At 48.9% G+C, this 27232-nt stretch overlaps 1 protein-coding gene across 38 annotated transcripts in view; it reads left to right on the top strand.

Annotated features, from left to right (window-relative positions):
• The window catches only part of SCRIB (scribble planar cell polarity protein), a 248262-nt gene that overhangs the window by 132707 nt on the left and 88323 nt on the right, over window positions 1-27232 (top strand). For 22 of the 38 annotated variants that reach the window (XM_075124824.1, XM_048837023.2, XM_048837013.2 and 19 more), the window contains 4 exons: window positions 7498-7554; window positions 8771-8854; window positions 15346-15756; window positions 18747-18815. In XM_075124824.1, the coding sequence (XP_074980925.1) occupies window positions 7498-7554; window positions 8771-8854; window positions 15346-15756; window positions 18747-18815 (621 nt within the window). The remainder of the gene's footprint in view (window positions 1-7497; window positions 7555-8770; window positions 8855-15345; window positions 15757-18746; window positions 18816-27232) is intronic. The other 16 variants (XM_048837041.2, XM_048837044.2, XM_048837039.2 and 13 more) reach the window with 5 other exon arrangements.

Genomic DNA, 27232 nt, shown 5'->3' with positions numbered 1-27232 from the left:
CTGGAGCCCAGGCAGCCTGCGTGGCAGCCGGGCTCCTTGTGGAGCGGGAAGCCTGGAACCCAGGAGGCACCCAGTCTCCCAGCAGCGAATTGGGAGCCCAGGTGGCAGCCTGGTGAGGGGTGGGGAGCCTTGGCGACAGACAGGCTCAGAGCAGAAAGCCCAGGCACAAGCCCAGCTGGGAGAGGGGAGCCAGGAGCCCTGGGGAGCAGCTGGGTTCCCAGTGGGGAGCTCTGCACCTGGAACCAGGAGCCTGGGCTCAGCCAGGCTCCCAATGGGGAGTCTGGGTGGCAGCCCAGCTTGGAGCGGGAAGCCTGGGCACAAGCCCAGCTTGGAGCAGGGACCCTGGCTACAAGCCCAGTGGGGAGCCAGGGAGCTGGGGAGCAGCTGGGCTCTAGCTTGGAGCCTCCCACCTGCCCTGGAGTGACAGCCCGAGCTGTGAGCCAGCGAAAGGATATCCGTGTCTATTGCTGCATCCTCTGGTGATGTGCTCAGCATAGGGGAGAGTTTGGGGCAGTCTGCCCCTTCTGACATCGAGGGTGCAAGCTGGATGCATTTGGCAGGAGAGTCTGCTACTACTGCTACTACCAGGCCATCCTGCTCTGTTACACTTATGCTCTGTGGGATTCTAGGAGCCTACCTTCGACTCCCTGCCAGAGGAACAGATGGCAGCAGCTGAGACACCAAGGGTTGCATGCTTGCTAGATGCTCTTTAAGAGCAGCCTCTGATGTCTCAGACAGCAGTGCAAGGACGTTGGTCACAGGAGTGGCTCTCAGGAGATATTTCTGGCTAAGATCCTCTGGTCTCACACTGGAATCTCAGGGAAAAAACAAAAACCTCCATTTGAGGGCAGAGGCCTCTGTAGTGACAAAACTGTCAAGACCCTGGAGAAGATGAAGGCCACTAGGCCACTGCCTTCTCCCTGGGATTAACACTCTTCCTCAGTTCTAAGGAGATTTTCCTACTCGTCATTCTGCTTTCCTCACAACACCAAGGGATGTAGTCTCATAGATGATATAGGCCACCTACTAAACTGGCTGCTGGCAAATACTCTCAACAGTATGGGAGCAGGATCCCGGGGCGCTTTTCCTCACAGCCCTCCGCATCAGTCTCTCAACAGTGATTTTGACGGTCTGTTTGAGAGTTGCATACTGATGTGCACCACATCGCTAACCCATCCCCCCAATCCCCTCCCTTCAAACCTTGTCACTCTTCTGCTCATGCCTGGATGACTGTCTCGCCTCAGCAATCCAATACGTGAGCAACTTCTTCCAGTCACTAAATCCTTGCTTCTATCTGCACAGCATATCACCTTACCTGGAGCATCCTAGACTGCACTCAGGCAGAGCCTTTCTTCCAGAGGAGAGATTTTGCAAAATATGAGACACCTTAACAACTCTTAATGAGCAACTTATACAGACCACAACACATTTCCTGCAACTACTAGGCCTGAGGCTTCATTGATCTACATTGCACCCTTTGTTTGTCTGAACGTGAGACCCTTGCTGCTCTGGACGACAAGAAGCCACACAGAATATACACAGCCTGCAAAGGGCACTGCCCATCCCTCTTTGAGTGTACCAACAGCTTCAGTGGTGAGAGAACAGGGACAATGTCCTCAGGCAAATACCCTTTACTCTCTCTTCCCTACCCTCACATGCTCCACCAATGCCTCTAGTCTAGGCTGAGGTTTGCATTACAAGACCTCAAAGTATTTGGCCTGTGGAAGCTCTGGATGTCCAGACTCCATATCAGTGTACTGGTGTTCAGGACAGTACGATGGTCTCTCAGGGTCGTCACCTGTCCCTGCAACATCATGTAGTACAGGTGCTTACCAACCGCACCACACCCATTTACTACATAAGCAAGCAGGGAGGAGCGCATTCCTGTCTGTCATTAGTCGAGGCAAGAACACTATGGCTGTGGTGCATCCAAAATCTTCCCTGTTGTTCTGCACTTCATAAGAGGAGAACATGGAGGCAGACTTGCTCAGCAGGAGGTCTCAGAATCATCCCCAGTGGTCCTAAACCAGTGATGGATAAAGCAGTGTTTCAGAGATGAGGTAACCCTGTAGTAGACCTCTTCACAGCTGAACAAAACACCAGATGCCATGTGTTCTGCACAGGAGCACACAGAGAAAAGTCTTATCTTGGATGTGGTTCTCCTGGACTGGAGCCAACTTCTGTATGTCTTCTCTCCCATTCCCCTCAGACTCAGGGTCATAAGGAAGATTTGGTTGGACAAAGCCAACATTATATTAATAGGCCCAATGTTGTCTCGTCAGGACTGGTACCCAGATCTTCTGCACTGTGTCTGCTGCCTCTCTCTCCAGATGCCTCTCGCAACATCAAGGGAGGACTTTGCATCCTGACCCAGAGACACTCCATCTCACAGTATGGAGATAACCTGCTGGCTAATGTGGATCACGTTGGCTCTCAGGGGGCCCCAAGCCATTCTATTTCAAGTTTCCCATGATACTTATGAATATAAATGAGAAGGTAGAAAATGTATAAGAGAACAAAAGGAAAAATATGTGGCCAGCAGAGTTAAGGACAATAAGGAGTTTTAAAAGTATATTAGGAACAAAAAATAGTCCTGACAGTGGTATTGATCCACTGGGAGAAGGAAATTATAGAATTGTCAATAATGCAAAAAAAGGCAGAAGTGTTCAATAAATATTTTTGTTTGTATTTGGAAAAAAACAGGTTATTATATTATGTAATGATGATGAAATTATCCGTTCCAGTAGTAACTTAAGAGAATGTTATACAGCAGCTGCCAAAGTTAAACATTTTTAATTCATCCAAGAGTTTTCAAAGAGCTGGCTGAGGAGCTTGCTGGACCATGAATGTTGATTTTCAAGAACTCTTGGAACACTGGGAATGTTCCAGAAGACTGGAAGAAAACCAATGCTGTACCAATATTTAGAAAGGATTAATGGGATGATTTGGGAAACTATTTGGGTGCTAGTCTGACATTGATCCCAGGCAAAATAATGGAACAGCTGATACGGGACTCGATTAATAAAGAATTAAAGGAAGGTAATATAATTAATGCCAATCAGCATGGGTATGTGGAAAACAGATCTTGTCAAACTAATTTGTTAGTTTTTTTTTTTTTTTTATGAGATTCCAGGTTTGGTTCATAAAAGTAATAGTACTGATGTAATATATTTAAAGTTGTGTAAGGCATTTTACTTGTTAATTCAGGATGTATTGATTAAAAACCTAGAACACTACAAAATTAACATAGCATATATTAAAAGGATTAAAAACTGGCTAGCTGAGGTACATAAAAATGTAATTGTAAATGGGGAATCATCATCAAACGGGTGTATTTCTAGTGGGGTCCTGCAGGAGTTGGTTCTTGGCCACTCACTATTTAAAATTGTTATCAGTGACCTGGAAGAAACCATAATATCATCGCTGATAAAGTTTGCAGATAAGACAAAGCTTGAAGGGAGTGGTAAATAATTAAGAGGACAGATCATAGAGCACTTGGTGAGCTGGGCACAAGCATAGATTCATGGATTCCAAGGCCAGAAGGGGGATTGTTGTAATCATCTAGTCTGACCTCCTATGTAATAAGCAATAGAACTTCCCCAAAATAATTCCATTTGAAGTAGAGCAGATCTTTTAAAAAACATCCAATCTTGATTTTTAAAAATGCCAGTGATGGAGAATCCAGCAAATAATATGCAGTTTAATAAAGCCAAATGTAAATGTATGCCTCTAGGAACAAAGAATGTTGGCCATTTTTACAGGATGGAGGAATCTATCTTGAGAACCAGTGACTCAGCAAAAGAGTTGGGAGTCATGGTGAGCTGAACATGACCTCCCAGTGACACACTGCCTAGAAGGACTAATATGATCCTTGGTTACATAAACAGGGGAATATTGAGTAAGAGAACAGAGGTTATATTACCTGTGTATCTGTCACTGGTGCAACCACTGCTGGAATACTATGTTCAGTTCTAGTGTACACAGTTCTGGAAGGATCTTAATAAATTGGAAAGGATTCAGAGAGAGCCACAAGAATAATTAAAGGACTGGAAAACATGCTTTATAGAGAGAGATTAATGGAATTCAATTTATTTATCTTAACAAAGAAAAGGCTAGGGAGTGGCTTGATCACAGTATAAGGACTCACAAGGAGAATAAAAATTTGATTATAGAGGGCTTTTCAGTCTCACAGAAAAAGGTATAACAAGATCCAATGGCTGGAAATTGAAGGTAGACAAATGCAGATTGTAAATAAGGTGTAAATTTTTAATAATGAGGGTAATTAACCACTGAAGCAATTTACCAAGGGTTGTGGTGGATTCTCCATCACTGGCAATTTTAAAAACAGGATTGGATGTGTTTCTAGAAGATATGCTTTAGTTAAAAAAGGAGTTAATTCAGGGAAGTTCTATGGAATGTGGTTTGCAGGGGGTCAAACCAGATGATCACAATGGGCCCTTCTGAACTTAGAATCTATGAATCTGTGAAAGACTCCACCTGAAATGCCATAAACAGAAATAGAAGCAATTCTCTATCCGGACCACTGGTAAAGGATTTGCTCCATCTTGAGCTGTGGTTCTCAAAGTCCTAGAGTACATTCTACCTTTTAACTCTCAGAGCTTAGCTGGAGCTTCCCTAAAGGTCCATATGGCAGCAATATTTGCTCATCACAGTTATGTTAAAGATATTCAGGTTCCTTAAGGGCATGGTCAGTGCGTTTTCCCCTATTAGAGTACCCCTGCCTTCATGCAACCTAAATGTTTACTCCTGAGGGCATTCTGAGCCAAAAAATTAAAAATTCTGTGCACAATATTTTTAAATTCTGTAAAATTCTGCAAATTTTATTTGTCAAATGAATGTGGAGGCTCCAGCATGGCCCTGGGGAGCACAGGCTACTGGCTGCACAGAGGTGGGAGATCACTGGGCAGCTCACCCCCGAGACATGGACTAAGTGGTGAGGCTGCACCCAATCCTGACAGAGTGCAAGGACTGGACCTGCTCCAGAAAAACCCCAGGGCCCTGCCCCTCCGTGCCAGGTGCACCAGGTGTGGGTGGGCAGGTTCAGCAAGGCAGGATCTAAGAGTGGGGGGGTTTAGTGTGGGGGGATCCAGGTGTGGGTTGTGACGGTTCTGTGTCAGGCAATCTGGGTGTGGGCGGCTCAGTAGGGGATCCGGGTGCAGGGGGGATCTGGATGCAAAAAGGCTTGTTTGGGGGTTCTGGGTACAACGGTAATGGGATTCTGCAGCGGGGTCCAGGTGAAGGTGGTTGGGGCTCAGCAGGGAGGGGTCTGGGTGTGGAGGGGATAGAGCTTGGTAGGGGGACCTGGGTATGGGGAGCTCAGTGTGTGGGGGGGTCCAGATGCTGGGGAAGTGGGGCTCAATGGGGTGGGGATCCGGGTGCAGGTGGTTGGTTGGGATGGTCCAGGTGCAGGGGGAGTGGGGCTCATCAGGGGGGTTCTGAGTGCAGGGGGGACGTGGTGAGGCTTGGTGGGAGGGTCTGGGTGCTAGGGGGCTTAGATGCACATGGGTTGGGCAGATGGGGGAGCAGCTCCCTGTACAGCAATCCCTCCCCCTGCAGCTGAGTAGCAATGGCTGCAGGAAGCACAGGGTGGGGCAGGGGGGAGGATTTACACAGCTTCCTATAGCCAAGGGAGAAATCTAAGGGTGGGTCTCACCCGGCCCCAGATACCGTGCAGGGGAAGAGGAAGTTCTGTCCTCCCCAGCCCAGCCGGGACTAGTAGCTGAGCCTGGCACAAGGTAGGAGCAACCCGCCGGGTCTTCCCCAGTCCCACTCCATGCCCCATAGTGATTTACCTCTCTGATGGCTGTCCTGAGCACCCAAAACTGCTGGGGAGGGTCACATGACCATTCTTGTGGCTTCTCTTTGCTTCCCCATCAGAAAGTCATTTTTCTGCAAGGAAGCAAAGAAATCTGTGAGGGACATAAATTCTGCACATGTACAGTGGCGCAGAATTCCCCTAAGAGTAATTAAATGTTGTCCTAATGGAACTGATATGCCCTCCTTATGAGCCTCTTGCTCAAGCCTCTCTTGTGGGCGTCTACCAAACAAAACAGTCTTTCTGATAGCAATTACATTTGCTCGGAGGGTGAGCAAGCTCAGGGTTTGATGGCTATTCCACTTTATACTGTATTTCACAAGGACAAAGACCATGACATGAGGCTCATCCCAGCTTTCATGCATTGGTGGTCTCAGAGTTCCACCAGCTCGATGTCTTTCCCCACATCCCATTCTCATCCAATGGAAACTTATCTCCATGTCCTAGATGTACAGGAGAGAACTTCGTGTTTGCCTGGAAAAGACCAAGTCCTTTAGAAAATCTAACAGGATATTCATAGTGCATGGGGAACAATGCCAGGAGAAATCCATTACCAGACAGACACTTTCATACTTCATAAGGAGATGTATGAAACATTGTCTCATCGTAGCTTGGAAACCAGTACTTCCTGGTTTAAAGACCTGCTCCATGAGAACCACTGCAGCATCCTTGGTCTGCCTTAGACGGGTTCCCTCAGTGGAGGGGTGCAAAGCAGCAGTATCTGCGTTCACTAGGCACCAGGCACTGCTCTTTGAACTTACCATCCTGCTCCAACTCTCTGTTTGGGAGATAGGGGCTGGAGTGCTTATGTGCCTTAGAATGCTCGCTCATTGACTGCAACTGGGAAAGCAGAGAGGCCCTAGAAGAGGAAAGAGAGGTTACTTACCAGTAGTTGTTGTTCTTAAAGAGTTGCCTTTGTGCATTTGTACTACCTGTCCACCTTTCCCTCTCCCTTGAGTTCTATAGAACTTCAGGGGTCTGCTGTTGGGGAGAAGGGCCAGAGGGGGTTGGGGGTGCACTCCTGTGTATAGAGCAGGGCGATGAGGTCACCCTCATGGGAGATCTCTTGTGCTTCTCCCAATGGACATGGATTTTCATGGCAGTTCCACAGCTCGAAGCCTGGGGCGCCAAGTCCCACCGGTATGAATGGACAGAGGTGACTCTGAAAGAACAGCACTTACTGGTAAGTAACCTCTCTTTTTCATATGCAGGCCCAGTGTTGGGGGAGGGATCCCTTTGAGCTGAGTCACTGCCACCCAGGTTAGACTCAGTCATGGTCTTCTCGTGTGGAGTGACAGAGAACTGAGCAGCTCAGTTCAAGCCTGTCCTTGTTCTGTCATAGTTTCTGCCTTTCCTTGCCCCTGGAGGGATGGTGGCACTAAGGGGCTAGTGCCTTGTAATGTCTCCCTTCCCCTGATGATTGCCCAGCTTGTGCCATATGGGGTCTTTTCTCCCTCCTGATAACTGTCCAGCTTGTGCTGTGTGGGGTCTCTGCTCCCCTTTGCTCCCCTGGTAACTGCCCAACTTGTGCTGTGTGGGGTCGCTACCTCTTTCTCCTCCCCTTGATGGAGGGACTGTCCAGTGTGGTGCTGACCCCTTTCCCTCTCTCTTTGCTTGTGCTGCTTGGATGCTGTTCTGACTCTGTCCTGTTCTTATGGAAGGAGAGGATGCGTAGGGAGCGGGAGGCAGCCACGCAACTCCTTGAGGAGGAGGCAGAGGTGAGGAGCTTGGTGGGAGGATTCTAGGGGTGCAGAAGAGAGCCACAAAGATTATTCAAGGGGTGTAGAAAATGCCTTACTGTGAAAGAGGGAAGGTGCGGGGGGAATGTCTTTTATTGGACCAACTTGCGTTGGTGAGAGAGAAACAAGCTTTTGAGCTTCCACAGAGGAGCTTTCAGAGTAGCAGCCGTGTTAGTCTGTATCCGCAAAAAGAAAAGGAGTACTTGTGGCACCGCAGAGACTAACAAATTTATTTGAGCATAAGCTTTAGTGAGCTACAGCTCACTTCATCGGATGCATTCAGTCTCTCTCACCAACAGAAATTGGTCTAATGAAAGTTATTACCTCACCCACCTTGTCTCTCTAATATCCTGGGACCAACAAGGCTACAACATCACTGCAAGAGACTTAAATAGCTCTATCTGGTTAGCTTATCTAAAGGAAGATTGAGAGGTGATTTGATTACAATGAATAAGAACCTTCATAAGAAGAAAATACTGGATATTAAAAAGCTCTAAAATCTAGTGGAGAAAGGCATAACAATTACCAATGGCCGCTTGCTGAAGTCAGATTAAGTCAAATTAGAAATAAGGCAAAATTTTCAACTATGAGCGAGACTAACTATTGGAACAAACAATTAAATGGAGTAATGGATTCTCCGTGTCCTGATGTCTTCAAATCAAGACTAGATGCCTTTCTGGAAGATGATTTAGTCAAAAAAAATTGCCTCAATACAGGCATAACTAGGTGAAATTTTATGGCCTGTTTCATTCTGGAGATCAGATTCGATGATCTAATTATCCTTTCTGGCCTTAAAATGTATCAGTCTGTGAGAAGCCCTGCACCAGAGATTGGGACATTCAGGAATGAATGGGAAATCCTCAAGTCAGGCACAGGCAAGGCAGGAGAAATGATGGGGATTTGGAATACTGGCAGGGGCACTTCCTGGGTGACAGTGGGTTGGCGTGTGCTGTGTGTTGCTTTTTTTCCAAGCTGATGCCTAAAGTATTTCCTAGGTGACAGTGGTTGGGTCACTGGCTGGTCTTTTTCCCAGGCAATGAGAGTTTCTCATGAGTTTTCCCTGGAGATGAGGCCTTGTTTGTTGATAGGTTCATTGGCCCGCAGAGGAGCTGCCCCTCTTTCTCTGGCCTGATCCCTCCTTCTTCCCTTATCCCATTCCTGGCCTGACCTGTCCCTGTTTTTTATTCCTTTCCAGAGCATCAGCAGTGAGCCTTTGCGACTGGACTATCGGACCCTGGCAGCTTTGCCCAGCAACAACTCACCAAGAGTCACCCGTGCTGTAAGTGATGGGGTCCTCGCTGGGGCTGTGGATGGGCTCAGGCAGGAGGCTGGCCAGGGATGGAGACAGCCGGTGGAAGAGGTCCCTAGGGGAAGAAAAGGAGAGTGTGTCCTGAGGGGGACCTGGCCTGTGCCCTCTGAGAAGCAGTAATGTCACAGGCAGAGCTCGCTGTAGGCTGCTGGGTGGGGTGGGGAGCAGCTGGTGCCCAACAAGATGCGCAGCACTACCCACCGACGTGGGACAGGAGAGGAGAATCCCAGATCCAGTTGGAATGGCAGGAGGCCAAATGAAAGGACATGGCGCACCCCGTCTAGGACACAAACTTGACACTGCAGTTTATGGGACTTCCCATGTGTCAATCCCAGGATGGAGGGGCAGGGGTTCTTAGTTCCAGGGAAGGCTAACTGGATTTCACAGCTTAGTTAATGCTGCCTTGAAGGTAGAGAGGCCATGACCCCCTCCTGTCTCTTCCATTACCCACACTCCATGTCTCTTCCTCTTCCGTCCCAATCCCATCCCCAGCGAGCCCCACTTCACCTCTCTTCTCCTCCCATTGCCCTGAGCACTGTCTTGCCGCTCCTGTTCCCCCATCATCCGGGCCCTACCTCCCACCCCAGTCACCCCATCACTTTTAGGCCCTGCCTCCCTTGCTGTTCCCTTTCTCATAGTGCCCATTTTCCACCTCCCCCCTCATTCCTCCATTGCTTCACCTCCTGTCCTGTCCCATTCCATTTCCCAATACCATCCCGAGACACCACCCCCCTTTCTTCCATGCCCACCATTGCTTGGCTCCACATTCCCTGCCCTGCCATTCCCCTGGCCTTGCCTCCTTGCCTACTGGTGGTTACTCACACAGAAAAGTCCCACCAGGAAAGAATGTAATGTATTTTTAGCATCTTTTAATGTGACTTAGCAGCTGGAATCAAGGGAAGAGCCGGCCCCCTGTAAGCAGCTGTCTCTCTTCAGCCCACCATGAGGTACCCATGAAGGACTGCTTGGGAACTGCTGCCCTACTGGGTCCCTGCCTCAGACTGGGAGTTTCTGGGGGCTGTGGAATGCAGGGCTGCACAAGCTGCTATTTTGGAATGTGAGGGGACAGCAGCATCTATAAATGTCTCATTTCAGACAGAGTGACAGCTGATGTCCATGTTCATCTCCCTCCAGCTGTCCTGCCTGCCCTGTACATACCCCAACACAAAAAGCATGGAGTTGGGGGCTGCAGGGGTGACAAGGGTGCTGGGTTTTCCCTCTGGAGGTGCAGTTAGTCCACTTGGCCTCTGGCAGGAAGGCTGAGCTCAGGATCAGGGCAGCTGGCAAGGAAGTGAATTGGTAATTTATCAGGTATTTTGCAGTCTGACAGTCAAGTTTAATGAAGGTGACTATTTCTGTTTCCTTGTTCCCACAGCAGCATTAGCTCCCAGTTCTTGCTGTATGTCTGATTCTTCCAGCTGGTCGCCTTTCTGTCTAATCAAGCTGTATCTGTCCTCTGGTCTGTCTCATTTTAGATGCAGCCTGAGCCCTGGCTCAGCCTATATAGCCTCATTTACTCCTGGCTGTGTTAGTCTCATTGCCATTAATTCCAGCTGGGTCTGAGAGAGCCTTTTAGCCAGTTTGTGAAGGGTGGATTTTACTGCAGGAGCATGACTGAGAGAAAGTCAGTGCCATCTGGAGTGTCTGTGCCTGTCTAGCTGAACACATCTCTGAGGGATGAGGCCCATCTGGAGGGGCAATGAAGAAGGAAGGCCCAGTTCCCCTTGGAAACTCATTGTTTCTCACATGCCCGAGCAGAGGTGGAAGTGATGGAAGGCATGGTGCTGCTACAGGGCTCTGCTCTGGGTCCTGAATGGGATTTCTCTTGGGAGCACCCCAGAGAAGGGGCAAGAATTTAAGCCCAGGGTGTGTCAGTCTATTCTGCTGTGTATAGGCCCCTCTGTGTGGGTTGATATCAGGGATTTACTGCAAGTAACATGTTTTGTATTTGTACGTTACACCTTTTAAAAGCCAGCCTTGAATGAGTCAACTCCAAATTGTGCACAGAGTTGTTTCTGGTCCACTGTTTGCTAGAACTATTTGTGGTCCCTCTGTCTGAGTCGTGTCTGTGTAGTACCCAGTGCAGTGGAGTTCATGGGCAATGAGCTTGGCTCTTTCATAGATTCATTGATTCTGAGATTTTTAAGACTAGAAGGGACCAGTATGATCATGTACTGAAACCTCTTGCATAACACCGAGTGACCCTCTCACCCAGGGCCAGATTAAGTGTGAAGGGGGCCCAGGGCTCTTATTGTTTTGGGAACCCCTTTTTGCATATTCATTATCTTTCGTGCTTTACCACTACCCATGCCCAATGCTAAACACTCTTTTGTTAAATTCCCTTGGTTATTTTAGTTCCTGTTTTTAAGCGTGATGGACCTGTTATAGAGCTGAGTGAAAGTTAAAACAAACAAAACCATTTGGATTTTGGCACATAACTGGTCGTAATACACATCGTGATGCTATGGCTTTAATTATCTAATCACCTATACAAATTATATATATATTGGGGAGTGTCATGGGGGTCCCAGGCTGGATGCTCTGGAACTGCTTTGAGAGAAGCCAGGCAGGACTCTGGTGCAGTGTGACTCCCCACAGGGTACCCTTGCACCATGGCAAGAAGCCTTTTTTGGCTTCTGCGCTTCCTAGGTCTGACCTCGGAGCGATTAGCCCCCTGTTCACCTTGTGAGCTCCCCACAGTGAGTCCCCCTGGATGGGACACCTGGGGAAGCCTTGTACACCCCCAAAGGGCCTTGCCCCCCAACTTTTCAGGCAGCAGTGACTCTCAGCCCACGTGTAACACAGAAGGTTTATTAGTTGACAGGAACACAGCGTAGAACAGAGCTTGTTACCACAGAAATCGGGAACAGCGAAGTCCATCTTGGGGGATCCAGGGCCTGGTGCCCTGGACTTCCCCTCCGAGTATCAAAACAGGAAACTGACCAGTTTCCACCAGCCCATCCTCTGACACCCCCTCACCCCCGTAGCCCTTCCTCTGTCCTTTGTCCCTTTCCCTGCAAAAGGTCACCTGATCTCTTTGCTCCCAGCACCTTGCAGAGGCGGATGGGGCTGCGACTATCAATTGCTAGGTTTCAGAGTAGCAGCCATGTTAGTCTGTATCTGCAAAAAGAACAGGGGTACTTGTGGCACCTTAGAGACTAACAAATTTATTTGAGCATAAGCTTTCGTGGGCTACAGCCCACTTCATCGAATGCATGCAGTGGAAAATACAGTAGGAAGATATATACATAGATAGATAGATATATACACAGAGAACATGAAACAATGGGTGTTACCATGCACACTATGATGAGACTGATCAGTTAAGGTGAGCTATTATCAGCAGGAGAAAAAAAAACAAACAACCTTTTGTAGTGATAATCAAGATGGGTCATTTACAGCAGTTGACAAGAACGTGTGAGGAACAGTAGGGGGGGAAAATAAACATGGGGAAATAGTTTTACTTTGTGTAATGATACATCCACTCCCAGTCTTTATTCAAGCCTAATTTAACGGTGTCCAGTTTGCAAATTAATTCCAATTCAGCAGTCTCTCATTGGAGTCTGTTTCTGAAGTTTTTTTGTTGTAATATTGCGACTTTTAGGTCTGTAATCGAGTGACCAGGGAGATTGAAGTGTTCTCTGACTGGTTTTTAAATGTTATAATTCTTGACGTTTGATTTGTGTCCATTTATTCTTTCTTTATTCATTTATTTATTATTTCATTTATTTATCAGTTGCTAGGTTACTCTCTGTGCTGATGGTACTCACACCTACTCTCTAGGGGTCTCTGCAATGATCACACACTCTTATTCCACCACCCAGATACTTAAGCAATACATAGGGGAAACTGAGGCACACACCATGTTCAGAGAAAACATTAAGAACTTTCACACTTCGTCACAGGGACCCCTCAAAATCTGAGGCCCCAGGCTGTAGCCTCTAAAGCTCCAGTGTTAATCCAGGTTGGCCTCACCCAGTGACACCTGTATCAAGCCCATAACTCTGGGTTGAGGCAGAGCAGATCTTTTAGAAAGACCTTTATTTATAGACTCCAAGGAATGGCGAATCGACCATAGTCCTAGGTAAATTATTCCAATGATTAAATACCTTCATTGTTAAAAATCTGCATTTTATTTCTAGTGTAAATTTATCTGGCTTCTGCTTCCAGCCATTGGATCTTGTTCTGCCTGTTAGATTCCAGAGCCTGACTGTGCTAGCAGAAGAGGATTAGGGTTCCTGTTCTGGGCCAAAGTGGTGGACCAGGGCAGATTATGACTGCATTAGCCCTGTATCTGCTCTGGGGGGCATGTATTCCCTATCTCCCTATGCTAGGACAGGAGCAGAAAGAAAAGGAGGACTTGTGGCAGCTTAGAGACTAACCAATTTATCTGAGCATAAGCTTTCATGAGCTACAGCTCACTGCATTGGACAGGAGCCCATTTCTTGGGGGACAATGGTACAATGTTAACAGATCCTCAGTTGCCAAAAATAGGAGCTGTGCTTAGCCAGTAAAAATAATCCAGTGAGAGGGAGACGAGGTGGAAGCTGGGAGTCTGTCCCCGGAATGCACTGCAGCAGCCCTGGAAATCAGACTGAGAGCTGGAGGGGCTCAGGAGCTAGCAGTGTGGATGAGCCAAAGCAGGGAGGTTTCTGAGGCATCCTACGGGTCAGTGCACTTCTCACTTTCCAGATTCAGCAGAGCTGCATTCGCTTTCCCTTCCCCACAATGCCTGAGAGGGACAGTGCTCTCCTTCCCCCTATGTGAGCAAGACAGACTGGTGTGGGACTAGTGGGATTTACACTCTCCCACACCCCGAGGTCTCTGCTCCAGTAGCGTTTCTGGGTTTCTCCCAGTGTTAGAGAAACAAGCAGGGAGGAGCATGGTGTGGCAGGCGTTGGCTACACTAGCCTGTAGCTAGACTGGCAAACCTCCTCATAGAGATGCAGATCAGACAGACAACAGCATTCTTTTGCCCGTGTAGCTTATACCAGCTTCCCAAACGAAATAAGCTATCCCAGCAAAAGGGCTGTTTTGCTGTTATAACTTCATCTGCACAGAGTTTTTTCTGGCATCACTATGACAGTTGGGTGTATGATTTTCTCTTTATAAGTGTCACCCAGACCTCAGTGTCTGTGGAAACCTGATACGAGCCGTCACTCTCCCCTTTGCTGCCTTAGCATGGGATGGGGAAGGCTGGGGGTTGGAGCAGGAGAGCGCCAGGAATTTCTGCATAAATTCAGCTTCCCAGCTGCCATTACAGTCACACACCTACCCCGCCCTGCTATTTTTGTAAGTGTCACCCTGACTCGGGCCGCAGAACGTGATTGGAGCAGAAAGGGTCTCACAGCTCTTTAGCCTGTTTCTGGATGGAGGAGGTTGGAGTGCTGGGCTCTGACTGTCTCTGCTTCTCTGGAGAGGGCTCTGGCTGCGCACCAGGAGACTGCCACTGAAAGTCTGGCCTCTGCAGTGTTAGAGGAGGAAAGGTCAGTGCTTCTTCCAGTAAAACCACTGTGGAGAGGGTGAATGGAGCCTAGGGGAAAGCTGCGGCCTTGATGGAGCAAGACTTCCTTCAACCTTTTAATGCCGCATTACAGCCGACACGATGGTGGGTCCAGAGATGTTTGTGCTGCCTTTTGATGGGGAAGAATTTGTGTGGTGACAGTGAGATGCTTTTGTGTGCACTGTAGTGAGGTGGGTGGTTAGCCTGTGTGACGATGGTGAGCTGCTTTCATGTGCATTGTAGTGAGGTGGGTGGCATTAGGCAATGTGGTGATGGTGAGCTGCTTTCGTGTGCATGATAGATAGTGAGTGCAGGGACAGTGAGCTGCTCTCCTATTGTGCTGTAGTGAGGTGGGTGGTGTTAGCCCCTACAGGGACAGTGAGCTGCTTTCGTGTGCGCCGTAGTGCGGTGGAAGGCTTTAGTCTGTGCCTGTGCAGTGACAATGAGCGGGTGGATGGTGCCCTGGCTATTTCCTTCCATGTTCTTCCCAGGAGCCTTTCCTGTTTAATGCTCTGGAGCACGTGTGGAGTGTGAGCTGGAGGTGTATGTGGGTGTATGCAGGCTCAGTGTGTGTCTCTGGCTGGAAGTGTGGGCTTAGTATGTACAGAAAGTATCCAAGTGGCATGTGACAGGGATGTGCTTATTTTGTGCACTCCCGTATATGCAGACAGAGCAAGAAGCTGTCCTCTTGGAGGCAGCTCATGGGATCCCATAGGTAAGGCTTTGCCAGGAGGCAGGAGAGCTTTGCGCACCTCCATTGCACGTGAGGCTGTTCAGCATTGTGATTCCCCTAGTGCAGAGCCAGGGAGCTGTGGAGATGGGCATTGTGTGTGGGAGCTCTCCTGTCCCCGGTGTCTAGGAGCAGTGGTGGCAGTGACTGGCACCATGTTTGCTGCCTCCTCTCCCTTAAGCTAGCTGTTCTTTCTTTCTGTTTCTGACCCTTTTGTTTCCCTCTCAGCTCGTTCAGTGTGATCGAGCCAGCCCTGGAATGGAGAGTGACTGCGCTCTGCTGCCTCTGCCAGTGGCTCTGGACAGCCAGAATTCAGACCCTGACCCAATCGCAGGCCTGAGCCGCAGTGTAACTAGCCCGCCCCAGGACCCAGCATCACCTGGCAAGCACACAGAAAGGGCAGCGCTGGTCCCGCTACACATGCCGGAGCCTGTGGGCTGCCCCCTAACCCAGAACCAGCTGCCAAAGCCACAGGAGCCAGAGCAAGAGAGTATGGTCGACTCCCAACCAATCCTCTTCAGTGAGAACCCCTTTGTGGTGGCTAATCGAAGGGGGAAGGCAGCAGGCAAGGCCTGTCTGGGGGGCCCTCCCCTTGGCTATGGCCAGGGGGGAGTTCTGAAGACCAACCTTTACTCCAAGGCAAGCAGTCCTGCAGCATCTTGTGTGTAGCATGCAGTCACATCAACTAAAGCCCACCAGTGTCCTACTAAATCAGTGAGCATGCCCTGCCCCTGGATGCTGGTAGCACAAGGCCTGTTCAGGGGCTAACCCCACCTAACATACAGCAATGTCGTGTGCCATGTGTGTTGTGTCGCACTGGACTCCTGAGGGCCTCCCACATTGCTGTGTGTGTGAGCTTGTCATTCCCATAGCAGGGATCAGTGCTGGGGTCCCTGACATGCCCCACCACCAGACAACTAGTACACAATGAATGAGCCCAGCCTGTGCTGGGTGGGGGGAGGGTCAATGACACTGGGGGTGGGGTGGGAGTGCCCCTGTCCCCCTGTCTGTGCTGGGGGGTCAGTGTCATGGGGTGGGGATGGGAGTACCCCTGTCCCCCTGTCTGTGCTGGGGGGTCAGTGACATGGGGTGGGGGTGGGAGTGCCCCTGTGCCCCATCTGTGCTGGGGGGTCAGTGTCATGGGGTGGGGGTGGGAGTGCCCCTGTCTGTGCTGGGGGGTCAGTGTCATGGGGTGGGAGTGCCCCTGTGCCCCTGTCTGTGCTGGGGGGTCAGTGACACGGGGTGGGGGGTCAGTGTCATGGGGTGGGGGTGGGAGTGCCCCTGTCCCCCTGTCTGTGCTGGGGGGTCAGTGTCACAGGGTGGGGGTGGGAGTGCCCCTTGCCCCAGTCTGTGCTGGGGTGTGTGTGTCAGTGACATGGGGGGTGGGGGTGGCAGCTGCCCCTGTGTCCCACTCTGTGATGTGGGGTTAGTGACACGGGGCGTTGCAGTGCCCCCGTGCCCCTGTCTGTGCTGGGGGGTCAGTGACACGGGGTGGGGGTGGGAGTGCCCCTGTCCCCCTGTCTGTGCTGGGGGGTCAGTGTCATGGGGTGGGGGTGGGAGTGCCCCTGTGCCCCAGTCTGTGCTGGGGGGTCAGTGTCAAGGGGTGGGGGTGGGAGTGCCCCTGTGCCCCTGTCTGTGCTGGGGGGTCAGTGTCAAGGGGTGGGGGTGGGAGTGCCCCTGTCCCCCTGTCTGTGCTGGGGGGTCAGTGACACGGGCTGGGGGTAGCAATGGCATGGGGTGGGGGTGGGAGTGCCCCTGTGTCCCTCTCTGTGCTGGGAGGGTCAGTGACACGGGGTGGGGGTGGCAGCACCCCGTGCCCCAGTCTGCACTGGGGGAGGGTGATCAGTATCAGAGGGGTTTGCATGACAGTGCCCCCAGAGCGCCATTTCTCTGGAAGTGTTACTGACTGCATGGTTGGAGGGTGGTCATGCCCTTGTGCTCCTGTCTGTCTGTGGTTTGGTCACAGCAGGGAGTGGCAAAGAATGGAGCCTTTTGTCCTGTGTCGGTGTCACATTCACGTACTTGGCGTTGTCCAAACCCGAGTCCTTTCTGTACATCTGTACATTGAAGACAGCCCAGCTCGCTAGGACAGTATGCAGCACAGGTCCTATCTCTAGGCACGCACAGCCAGTTCCCCACAGCTCTGCTGCTTGCCTTGACAAAGTCCCCGATTTCACAACTGGGGTTGGAACATGAACTCTCAGGTTTACTCTGCTCTGTGTAGGACAAATCCTTTGTTTGAGGACCTAGGCTACAATGATGAAAAGACCATTGCAGCTGCACCGCCATGTCCCGTGTGGTTTGCCCCAAAGGGCAGAATAGGAAGAGAAACAGAGAAGAAGGCTGGCCGACTGATTTGGGGGCTAGCATGACACTTGAGACCTGGGTTTAATTCCTGGCTTTGCCACAGAGTTTGGGCAAGTCAGTTGGCCAGGTTTGCAAAGGTATCTAGTTGTCTGGAGCCAGAGATAGGTGCCTAGTGGAGTGTACAGGAATTCCGTGAGCTAAGCACTTGGGCATGGCTGTAAATCCCACTAGGCTATCTGCATCTTTAGGCAGCTAATAGCTTTGTGAATCCAGCCCTCTATGCCTCAGTTCCCATCCGTGAAATGGGGATAATAATGCACCTTCCTACCCCACAGAGGTTTTGGGAGGATAAATACATGGAAGACTGGAAGATGCTCAGATTTTAAAAATTTATTAAAGCGAATGTTAAAAAATTATATAATACAAGGTTAAGAAGACAGTGTCTATACATCTGGGTATAGTGCCTAGATTATCCACGAATACAAAGTTGTTTAAAAGTCAATTGCAGTGGGGGCCGTATAAGAGCGTAAGATCTTGTCTACGCTTAAAACGGTGCAGCGGTTTCTCTGTAGCACTTGTGTGTAGACGCTACAATTGCTGACAGGAGGGGTCTCCCATCCGTGTCGGTACTCCTCCTCCCCAAGAGGCACCACTGCAGAATTCTCCCGCTGACCGAGCGCTGTCTACTCTGGGGGTTAGGTCAGTTTCGCTGCATCACTCAGGAGGATTTTTCACGCTCCTGAGCGCCATAGTTGTATCTACCTCATTTCGTAGCGCAGACCAAGCCTAAGACAGAGAGAGTGAGGAAGGTTCAAGGCTCTCCCCCTTCCCCATCTCTTTGGATCTTTTGCTTTCTTGTTGCTGGTCAGTGAGTGGGGTTGGGAACGTGTCGTCTCCCTCTTCTCCAAGCAGCAGAGACTCAGAAGGGGCCCTGGGACAGGAGGAATTGTCTGCGCTATGGCCTTTATCATTTGCTGGAGAGGAGCTGAGGCCTCTAACTGAGTTATGGGATGAATAGAGGCTATTTTAGGGCTTTGATTCAGGCAGGGGAGGCAGTCTTGCCCCAGCAGCTGGGCATGGAGCTTGGGGTAGCGCTGCTCTCTTGTTCCCCATGCTGGCTGTCCTTTCCTGCTGTGTGGCAGCTGTTCCTGGGTCCAGTGCTGGTTCTGCTCCCTGACTGTGTGGTGGCTGCTCCTGGCACCAGTCCAGTTGCCAGCTCTGCTCCCCTGCTGCATGGCCCCTGCTCCTGGGCCCAGGGCCAGGTCAGATGCACAGGAGCTGCAGCTGTGCAGTAACTGCATAGTTTTGTCTGTGTTTTTCAGGCTCCAGCAGGCGAGTCTGAGCCTGGGAGCTCCAGGCGGGATGCCTCTTACTCACCGAGCAGCCAGCAGGTGAGTCCCTCACATACAGGGCTGACAGTTTGGGGAAGGGCAGGGGGTACCTCAAGGGCAAGAAGGTTTCACTATGGGAGGGTGGAACAGGAGGCCAACTCTCTGTGTTTTGATTACAAAACTAGAATGATATAAAATTACCATGGCACACATTACATGGATTAAAAACTGCTAACTGATAGGTCTCAAAATGTAACTGGGGAATTGTCATTGAGCAGGGATTGATTCTTGTCTTTAGGCTATTTAACGTTTTTATTATCAGTGACTTGGAGGAAACAAAAAATCATCACTGATAAAGTTTGCAGATGACACAAATATTGGGGGAGTGGTAAATAATGGAGAGGACAGATCCTTCACTCAGAACCATATGGATTTACTGGTAAACTGGACACAAGCAAACAATATGCATTTTAATATGGCTAAATGTAAATGTTTACATCGAGGAACAAGAATGTAGACCATTATATTTATAGGAAGGCGGACTCTATCCTGGGAAGCAGTGACTCTGAATGAGGCTTGGGGATTGTGGTGGATAATCAGCTGAACATGACCTCCCAGTGTGATGCTGTGGCCAAAAGAGCTAATGTGATCCTTAGATCCATAAACAGGGAAATCTCGAATAGGAGTAGAGAGGTTATTTTACCTCTGTATTTGGCACTGGTGTGACCACTGCTGGAATCCTGTGTCCAGTTCTGGTGCCCACAATTCAAGAAAGGTGTTGATATACTGAAGAGCACTCAGAGAAGAGCTACAAGAATGTTTAAAAGATTACAAAACATGCCTTATAGTGATAGTTGCAAAGAGCTTAATCTCTTTAATTTAACATAAAGATTAAAGGATGACTTGCTTACAGTCTATAAGTATTTACCTGGGGGACATTTGTTTAATAATGGGCTCTTCAATCTAGCAGAGAAAGGTCTAAGATGATACAATGACTGGAAGTTGAAGCTAGACAAATTCAGACTGGAAATAAGGCATACATTTTTAACAGTGAGGGTAACTAATCCATGGAACAATTTACCAAGGGTCGTGGTGGGTTCTCCATTACTGACAATTTTTAAATTAAGATTGGCTGCTTTTCTAAAAGATGAGTTGTAGGAATTATTCTGGGGGAGTTCTATGGCCTGTGTTATGCAGAAGGTCAGCCTAGTATCACAGTGGTCCCCTCTGACCTTGAAAATCTATGAAACCCTTCTCTATGCCAGTCGTTATTTTGTGTCTTTCAGTCATGGCTCCTATTAGTCATCTCCTTTGTCAGGTAAATAACCCTAATCGTTTCAAAATCCCTTCTTATGAGAGTTCTTCCAGGCCTCCAGTCATTCCCTACATCCATTTTGAGCCCCTTTGATTTCTGATGGTTCCTTTCTTGGATATGATGATCAGTGTGGGGTGCAGTGTGTAAATGCAAGCTATCCCATCAATTTATTCAACAGCATTAGAATAGTCTCCAGCCCGTTCGCTGTGCACCAGGACTTCAGCAGCAGCCCACTGTACAGAGATGTTTTTCTTTAAGCACTTACCCCTATATACTCTACTGCTGGTGCACATGCACCCAGTACATTCAAGATCAGATTCCTTTGGGCAGGAATGTCCATGGGGGGACGTACCTGTACCCGAAGTGTCGTCATGCCCCCAACAAAGGGCATAAAGTGTGGGGCAACCCCTGTTCTGTCTCATCACAGTTTCAGAGCATCTCTGCTCACTGTGGTTTATCCATTGTTTTGTAAATAGTTGAAAATAGACACGTTCTTAGCAGTTACTGGTTAGTGTTAGTTTGGTTTCGATAGTGTTCCTTTTCTTCTTAATGAGAAGGAATCTTGTTTGTTCTTCAAGAGATGTCCTTATGAGTATTCCATTGTGGGTGCGCACACACTTCATACACCTGAGACCAGAAGATTTTTGTTTGCAGTTTCCGCTGGTCCAGGCCTGCAGCCTTCCCTTCCTTGTGCTCTGAACCAAGGATATAAGGGACAGTGCAGACCGATCGCCTTTCCAGTTCCTTTCTACTACCCATGGCCTGAGATGGAACCTCTTCAGTATGTGCAGCAATAGCTAGCTTCTTCATCATCAAACTGTAAATAATTTGAACACTATTTTAGTTTTTAGTCAGTTTTATAGTTAGATATGTATAGCGAACATAAGAACATAGGAACAGCCATACTGGGTCAGACCAAAGGTCCATCAAGCCCAGTATCCTGTTCTCTGACAGTGGCCAATGGCAGGTGCCTCAAAGGGAATGAACAGACAGGTTATCATCAAGTGATCCATGCCCTGTCACCCAATCCAGGCTTCTGGCAAACAGGGGCTAGGGACACCATCCCTGCCCATCCTGGCTAATAGCCATTGATGGACCTATCTTCCATGAATCTATCTAGCTCTCTTTTGAACCCTGTTATAGTATTGGCCTTCACAACACCTTCTGGCAAGGAGTTCCAGAGGTTGACAGTGAGTTGCATGAAAAAATACTTTCTTGTGTTTGTTTTAAACCTGCTACCTATTAATTTCATTTGGTGTCCCCTTGTTCTTGTATTATGAGAAGGAGTAAATAACACTTCCTTATTTACAAAAAGAACAGGAGTACTTGTGGCACCTTAGAGACTAACAAATTTATAAGAGCATAAGCTTTCCTGGGCTACAGCCTACTTCATCGGATGCATAGAATGGAACATATAGTAAGAATATATATATATATATGCGTTGCATCCGAGAGTGCTAAAGGAGTTGGCGGCTGTGATTGCAGAGCCATTGGCCATTATCTTTAAAACTCATGGCAATTGGGGGAAGTCCCGGACGACTGGAAAAAGGCTAATGTAGTGCCCATCTTTAAAAAAGGGAAGAAGGAGGATTCTGAGAACTACAGGCCAGTCAGCCTCACCTCAGTCCCCGGAAAAATCATGGAGCAGGTCCTCAAGGAATCAATCCTGAAGCACTTACACAAGAGGAAAGTGATCAGGAACAGTCAGCATGGATTCACCAAGGGAAAGTCATGCCTGACTAACCTAATCACCTTCTATGATGAGATTACGGGTTCTGTGGATGAAGGAAAAGCAGTGGATGTATTGTTTCTTGACTTTAGCAAAGCTTTTGACATGGTCTTCCACAGTATTCTTGTCAGCAAGTTAAAGAAGTATGGGCTGGATGAATGCACTACAAGGTGGGTAGAAAGTTGGCTAGATTGTCGGGATCAACGGGTAGTGATCAATGGCTCCATGTCTAGTTGGCAGCCGGTATCAAGTGGAGTGCCCCAAGGGTCGGTCCTGGGGCCGCTTTTGTTCAATATCTTCATTAATGATCTGGAGGATGGTGTGGATTGCACTCTCAGCAAATTTGCGGATGATACTAAACTAGGAGGAGTGGTAGATACGGTGGCAGGTAGGGTTAGGATACAGAGGGACCTAGACAAATTGGAGGATTGGGCCAAAAGAAATCTGATGAGGTTCAACAAGGATAAGTGCAGGGTCCTGCACTTAGGACGGAAGAATCCAATGCACCGCTACAGACTAGGGACCGAATGGCTAGGCAGCAGTTCTGCAGAAAAGGACCTAGGGGTGACAGTGGACGAGAAACTGGATATGAGTCAACAGTGTGCCCTTGTTGCCAAGAAGGCCAATGGCATTTTGGGATGTATAAGTAGGGACATAGCGAGCAGATTGAGGGACGTGATCGTTCCCCTCTATTCGACATTGGTGAGGCCTCATCTGGAATACTGTGTCCAGTTTTGGGCCCCACACTACAAGAAGGATGTGGATAAATTGGAGAGAGTCCGGCGAAGGGCAACAAAAATGATTAGGGGTCTGGAACACATGACTTATGAGGAGAGGCTGAGGGAACTGGGATTGTTTAGTCTGCAGAAGAGAAGAATGAGGGGGGATTTGATAGCTGCTTTCAACTACCTGAGAGATGGTTCCAAAGAGGATGGTTCTAGACTATTCTCAGTGGTAGAAGATGACAGGACAAGGAGTAATGGTCTCAAGTTGCAGTGGGGGAGGTTTAGGTTGGATATTAGGAAAAACTTTTTCACTAGGAGGGTGGTGAAACACTGGAATGTGTTACCTAGGGAGGTGGTAGAATCTCCTTCCTTAGAAGTTTTTAAGGTCAGGCTTGACAAAGCCCAGGCTGGGATGATTTAATTGGGGATTGGTCCTGCTTTGAGTAGGGCGTTGGACTAGATGACCTCCTGACGTCCCTTCCAACCCTGATATTCTATGATTCTATGATATATATATATAGCCTCTGAGGCTAGCGAAATCCGCCAGGAAACGCGGGACCCACGGAGGCTAGGACAGAGCTTTGTCACAATACATACATACAGAGAAGGTGGAAGTTGCCATACAAACTGTAAGAGGCTAATTAATTAAGATGAGCTGTTATCAGCAGGAGAAAAAAACTTGTGTAGTGATAATCAAGATGGCCCATTTAGACAGTTGACAAGAAGCTGTGAGGATATTTAACATGGGGAAATAGAGTCAATATGTGTAATGAGCCAGCCACTTCCGGTCTCTATTCACACCCAAGTTCATGGTATCTAGTTTGCAGCAACTGCTGAGCTTGAATTCATATGCAAACTAGATACCATGAACTTGGGTGTGAATAGAGACTGGAAGTGGCTGGCTCATTACACGTATTGACTCTGTTTCCCCATGTTAAGTATCCTCACACCTTCTTGTCAACTGTCTAAATGGGCCATCTTGATTATCACTACACAAGTTTTTTTCTCCTGCTGATAATAGCTCCTCTTAACTAACTAGCCTCTTACAGTTTGTATGGCAACTTCCACCCTCTCTGTATGTATATATTGTGACAAAGCTCTGTCCTTGCCTCCGTGGGTCATGCGTTTCCTGGCGGATTTCACTAGCCTCAGAGGCTCACTGTGACCCTCCACGTAACCCTTCTCTCTCTAGAGACAAGGGTCACAGTCTACTGAGCCATTTTCATCAGAAGCCAGCGAGGGAGGTGAGGAGAAGTTATCCTTCCTTGCACAGTCTCTGTTGTCTCCCAGTCTCAGTGATTAATCAGGGGGAAAAGGGGGCGGGGAGCCCAGGCCCACCCTCTACTCTGGGCTCCAGCCCAGGGACCCTAATAGTATCAGCTACGGTAGCTGACCTTTTAGAAACATGACATGTACAATTCCCTGGGCTACTTCCCCCACAGCAGCCCTCATTTCCTCAAGCTCCACTTCACCCTTACCTCAGGGCCTCCTTCCTTGTGCCTGATATGGTGTGTACTACTCAGCCTCTCCAACAGCACAACTTCCTCCCACAGCTCCTGACATGCACACCCACCTGACTGACTGGGAGGCTTTTAACTAGTTTCAGCCAGCCCCGATTGGCTTCAGGTGTCCCAATCAACCTAGCATTCTCCCTGCCTTCTGGAAAGTTCTTAATTGGCCCCAGGTGTCTTACTTGACTTGGAGCAGCTGCCATTTCACTTATCCTGGTACCAGGGATTTGTTTAGCCTGGAGCTAATTTATCAATCTCCTACTACTTTTCTGTAGCCATCTGGCCTTGCCCCGTCACATATCCCCCCCCTCTACTCAACACCGTAGATTTGGCAACTTGGGACGCCAGGCAGTATGCTTGTGACAAACCATCAGCGTTGCCATGGTGGCATCCAGCCCTGTGCCGTATGCAGAACTGGAATGGTAGGAGGGATAAGAACCACCTGGTGACCCTTGCATTCTTTTCCTTATTCCGCTGCATCCACTGGAGGGGTGCCTGATCCGTCACAAGAGTAAATCGCCGGCCTAAGAGGTAATAATGCAGTGTCTCCATTTGACAGCAAGGCATTTTCTTTCGACTACTGTGTATTTCTGTTCTCTTGGGAGAAGCTTTCTGCTTAGGTGGAAGATGGGGTGTTCCTCTTCTCCCACCATTTGCGACAGAACTGCCCCCAACCCCACCTCAGAAGCATCTGTTTGTAAAATAAATTCCCTGTTAAAGTGCAGGGTGTGAGTATGGGGTCATTACAGAGGGCCGTCCGAAGGTCTGTGAATGCCCCCTCTGCTGCGTCGGTCCACTTTACCATGTCTGGACCTCGGGCCTTCACCAGGTCTGTTAGGGAACTTGCCCTAGTGGCGAAGTGGGGAATAAAACGTTGGTAGTAGCCTACCATGCCTAGGAACACACGGATCTGCTTCTTTCGGGTCAGCCGGGGCCAATTTTGAATTGCCTCTAGCTTATTTGTTTGGGGTTTCATTATGCCCCTTCCCACAATATATCCCAGGTACCTAGCCTCTGCTAGCCCTATGGCACATTTAGAGGGATTAGCAGTGAGGCCAGCCCGCCTTAAGGTGTGCAGTACTGCCTCAACTTTCTCCAAGTGGGTTCCCCAGTCTGGCGTATGGATGATGACATCATCTAGGTATGCAGCTGCATAACTAGTATGGGGGCGCAGCAGCTTATCCATGAGGCACTGGAATGTGGCTGTGGCCCCCATGTAGCCCAAAAGGGAGGACGGTGTACTGGAATAGCCCATCCGGGTTGGAGAATGCTGTCTTTTCTTTAGCTTCTTTGGTCAGAGGAATCTGCCAGTACCCTTTGGTCAGATCCAGTGTAGTCAAGAATCGGGCACGACCCAGTCGGTCAATCAGTTCGTCGATGGGCGGTACGGGGTATGCGTCAAACTGGGATGTTTCATTCAGTCGGCGAAAGTCATTGCCGAGTCTCGTGGTACCGTCAGGTTTAGGCACTAGAACAATTGGACTGGACTACTGACTGTAAGATTCTTCAATAACCCCATATTCTAACATTTTCTTTACTTCGGCCTTGATTTCTTCTCTTTTGGCTGCTGGAATTCAGTAGGGTCTCAATGTTACCTTGGCTCCGGGGATTGTGTGAATATGGTGCTAGGTTTCAGTCATCCGCCCTGGTTTTGTAGAGAACACATCTCGGTTGCAATTAATCATGTCATAGAATCATAGAATAACAGAGTTGGAAGGGACCTCTGGAGGTCATCTAGTCCAACCCCCTGCCCAGAGCAGGACCAATCCCCACTAAATCATCCCAGCCAGGGCTTTGTCAAGCCTGACCTTAAAAACTTCTAAGGAAGAGGATTCCACCACCTCCCTAGGTAACGCATTCCAGTGTTTCACCACCCTCCTAGTGAAAACGTTTTTCCTAATATCCAACCTAAACCTCCCCCACTGCAACTTGAGACCATTACTCCTTGTCCTGTCATCTGCTATCACTGAGAATAGTCTAGATCCATCCTCTTTGAATCCACCTTTCAGGTAGTTGAAAGCAGCTATCAAATCCCCCCTCATTCTTCTCTTCCGTAGACTAAACAATCCCAGTTCCCTCAGCCTCTCCTCATAAGTCATGTGTTTCAGACCCCTAATCACTTTTGTTGCCCTTCGCTGGACTCTCTCCAATTTCTCCACATCCTTCTTGTAGTGTGGGGCCCAAAACTGGACACAGTACACCAGATGAGGCCTCACCAATGTCGAATAGAGGGGAACAATCATGTCCCTCGATCTGCTGCCCCTTCTTATACACTCCAAAAGGCCATTGGCCTGCTTGGCAACAAGGGCACACTGTTGACTCATATCCAGTTTCTCGTCCACTGTCACCCCTAGGTCCTTCTCAGCAGAACTGCTGCCTAGCCATTCGGTCCCTAGTCTGTAGCGGTGCATTGGATTCTTCCATCCTAAGTGCAGGACTCTGCACTTGTCCTTGTTGAACCTCATCAGATTTCTTTTGGCCCAATCCTCCAATTTGTCTAGGATTTCTCAAATGTCAGCGCCATCTTTAAAGCAAAAGGAGGAGGCCGTCTTTGAAAGAGACATGTCAGCTGCCTCGATCTTTTGGATTGGCGTCAAGTTGGATGATCTCACTTGCTCGTGTAAGTTATCATCCTGGGGAAGGGTCTCCTGCATGACTAAGCATGCCTCTGAATCGTGCCAAGGTTTTAGAAGATTGATGTGGTAAATTTGCTCCAATTTCTGGCGGCCTGGCTGCTGCACCTTATAGTTCACCTCTCCCACGGCTTCGGTTACTTCGTAGGGTCCCTGCCACAGGGCCAACAGTTTACTTTCTGCTGTGGGCACCAGTACCATCACCCGATCCCCTGGTTGGAACCGTCGAAGCTTCGCTTGGTGGTTATAATGGGTTCGTTGGGTCTCCTGTGCTCTCTCCAAGTGTTCCCGTACAATGGGAGTAACTCAGGCTATCCGATCTCTCATCTGCAGAACATGCTCAACTGTGTTCCTTCCGGTATTTGGCTCCTCTTCCCAGGCTTCTCTGGCTATATCCAATATGCCCCGAGGGTGGCGCCCATATAGTAGTTTGAATGGAGAGAAACCCGTGGAGGCTTGCGGAACCTCCTGGATGGCGTATATGAAGTAAGGCAATAAGGTATCCCAATCTTTCCCAATCCGGCTCACCCCTTCCCTGATCATGGCCTTGAGGGTCCTATTGAA

The sequence above is a fragment of the Caretta caretta genome, chromosome 2, assembly GCF_965140235.1.
Source record: "Caretta caretta isolate rCarCar2 chromosome 2, rCarCar1.hap1, whole genome shotgun sequence".
Lineage (NCBI taxonomy): Eukaryota > Metazoa > Chordata > Testudines > Cheloniidae > Caretta > Caretta caretta.
This window is presented reverse-complemented; position numbering and strand designations above follow the sequence as displayed.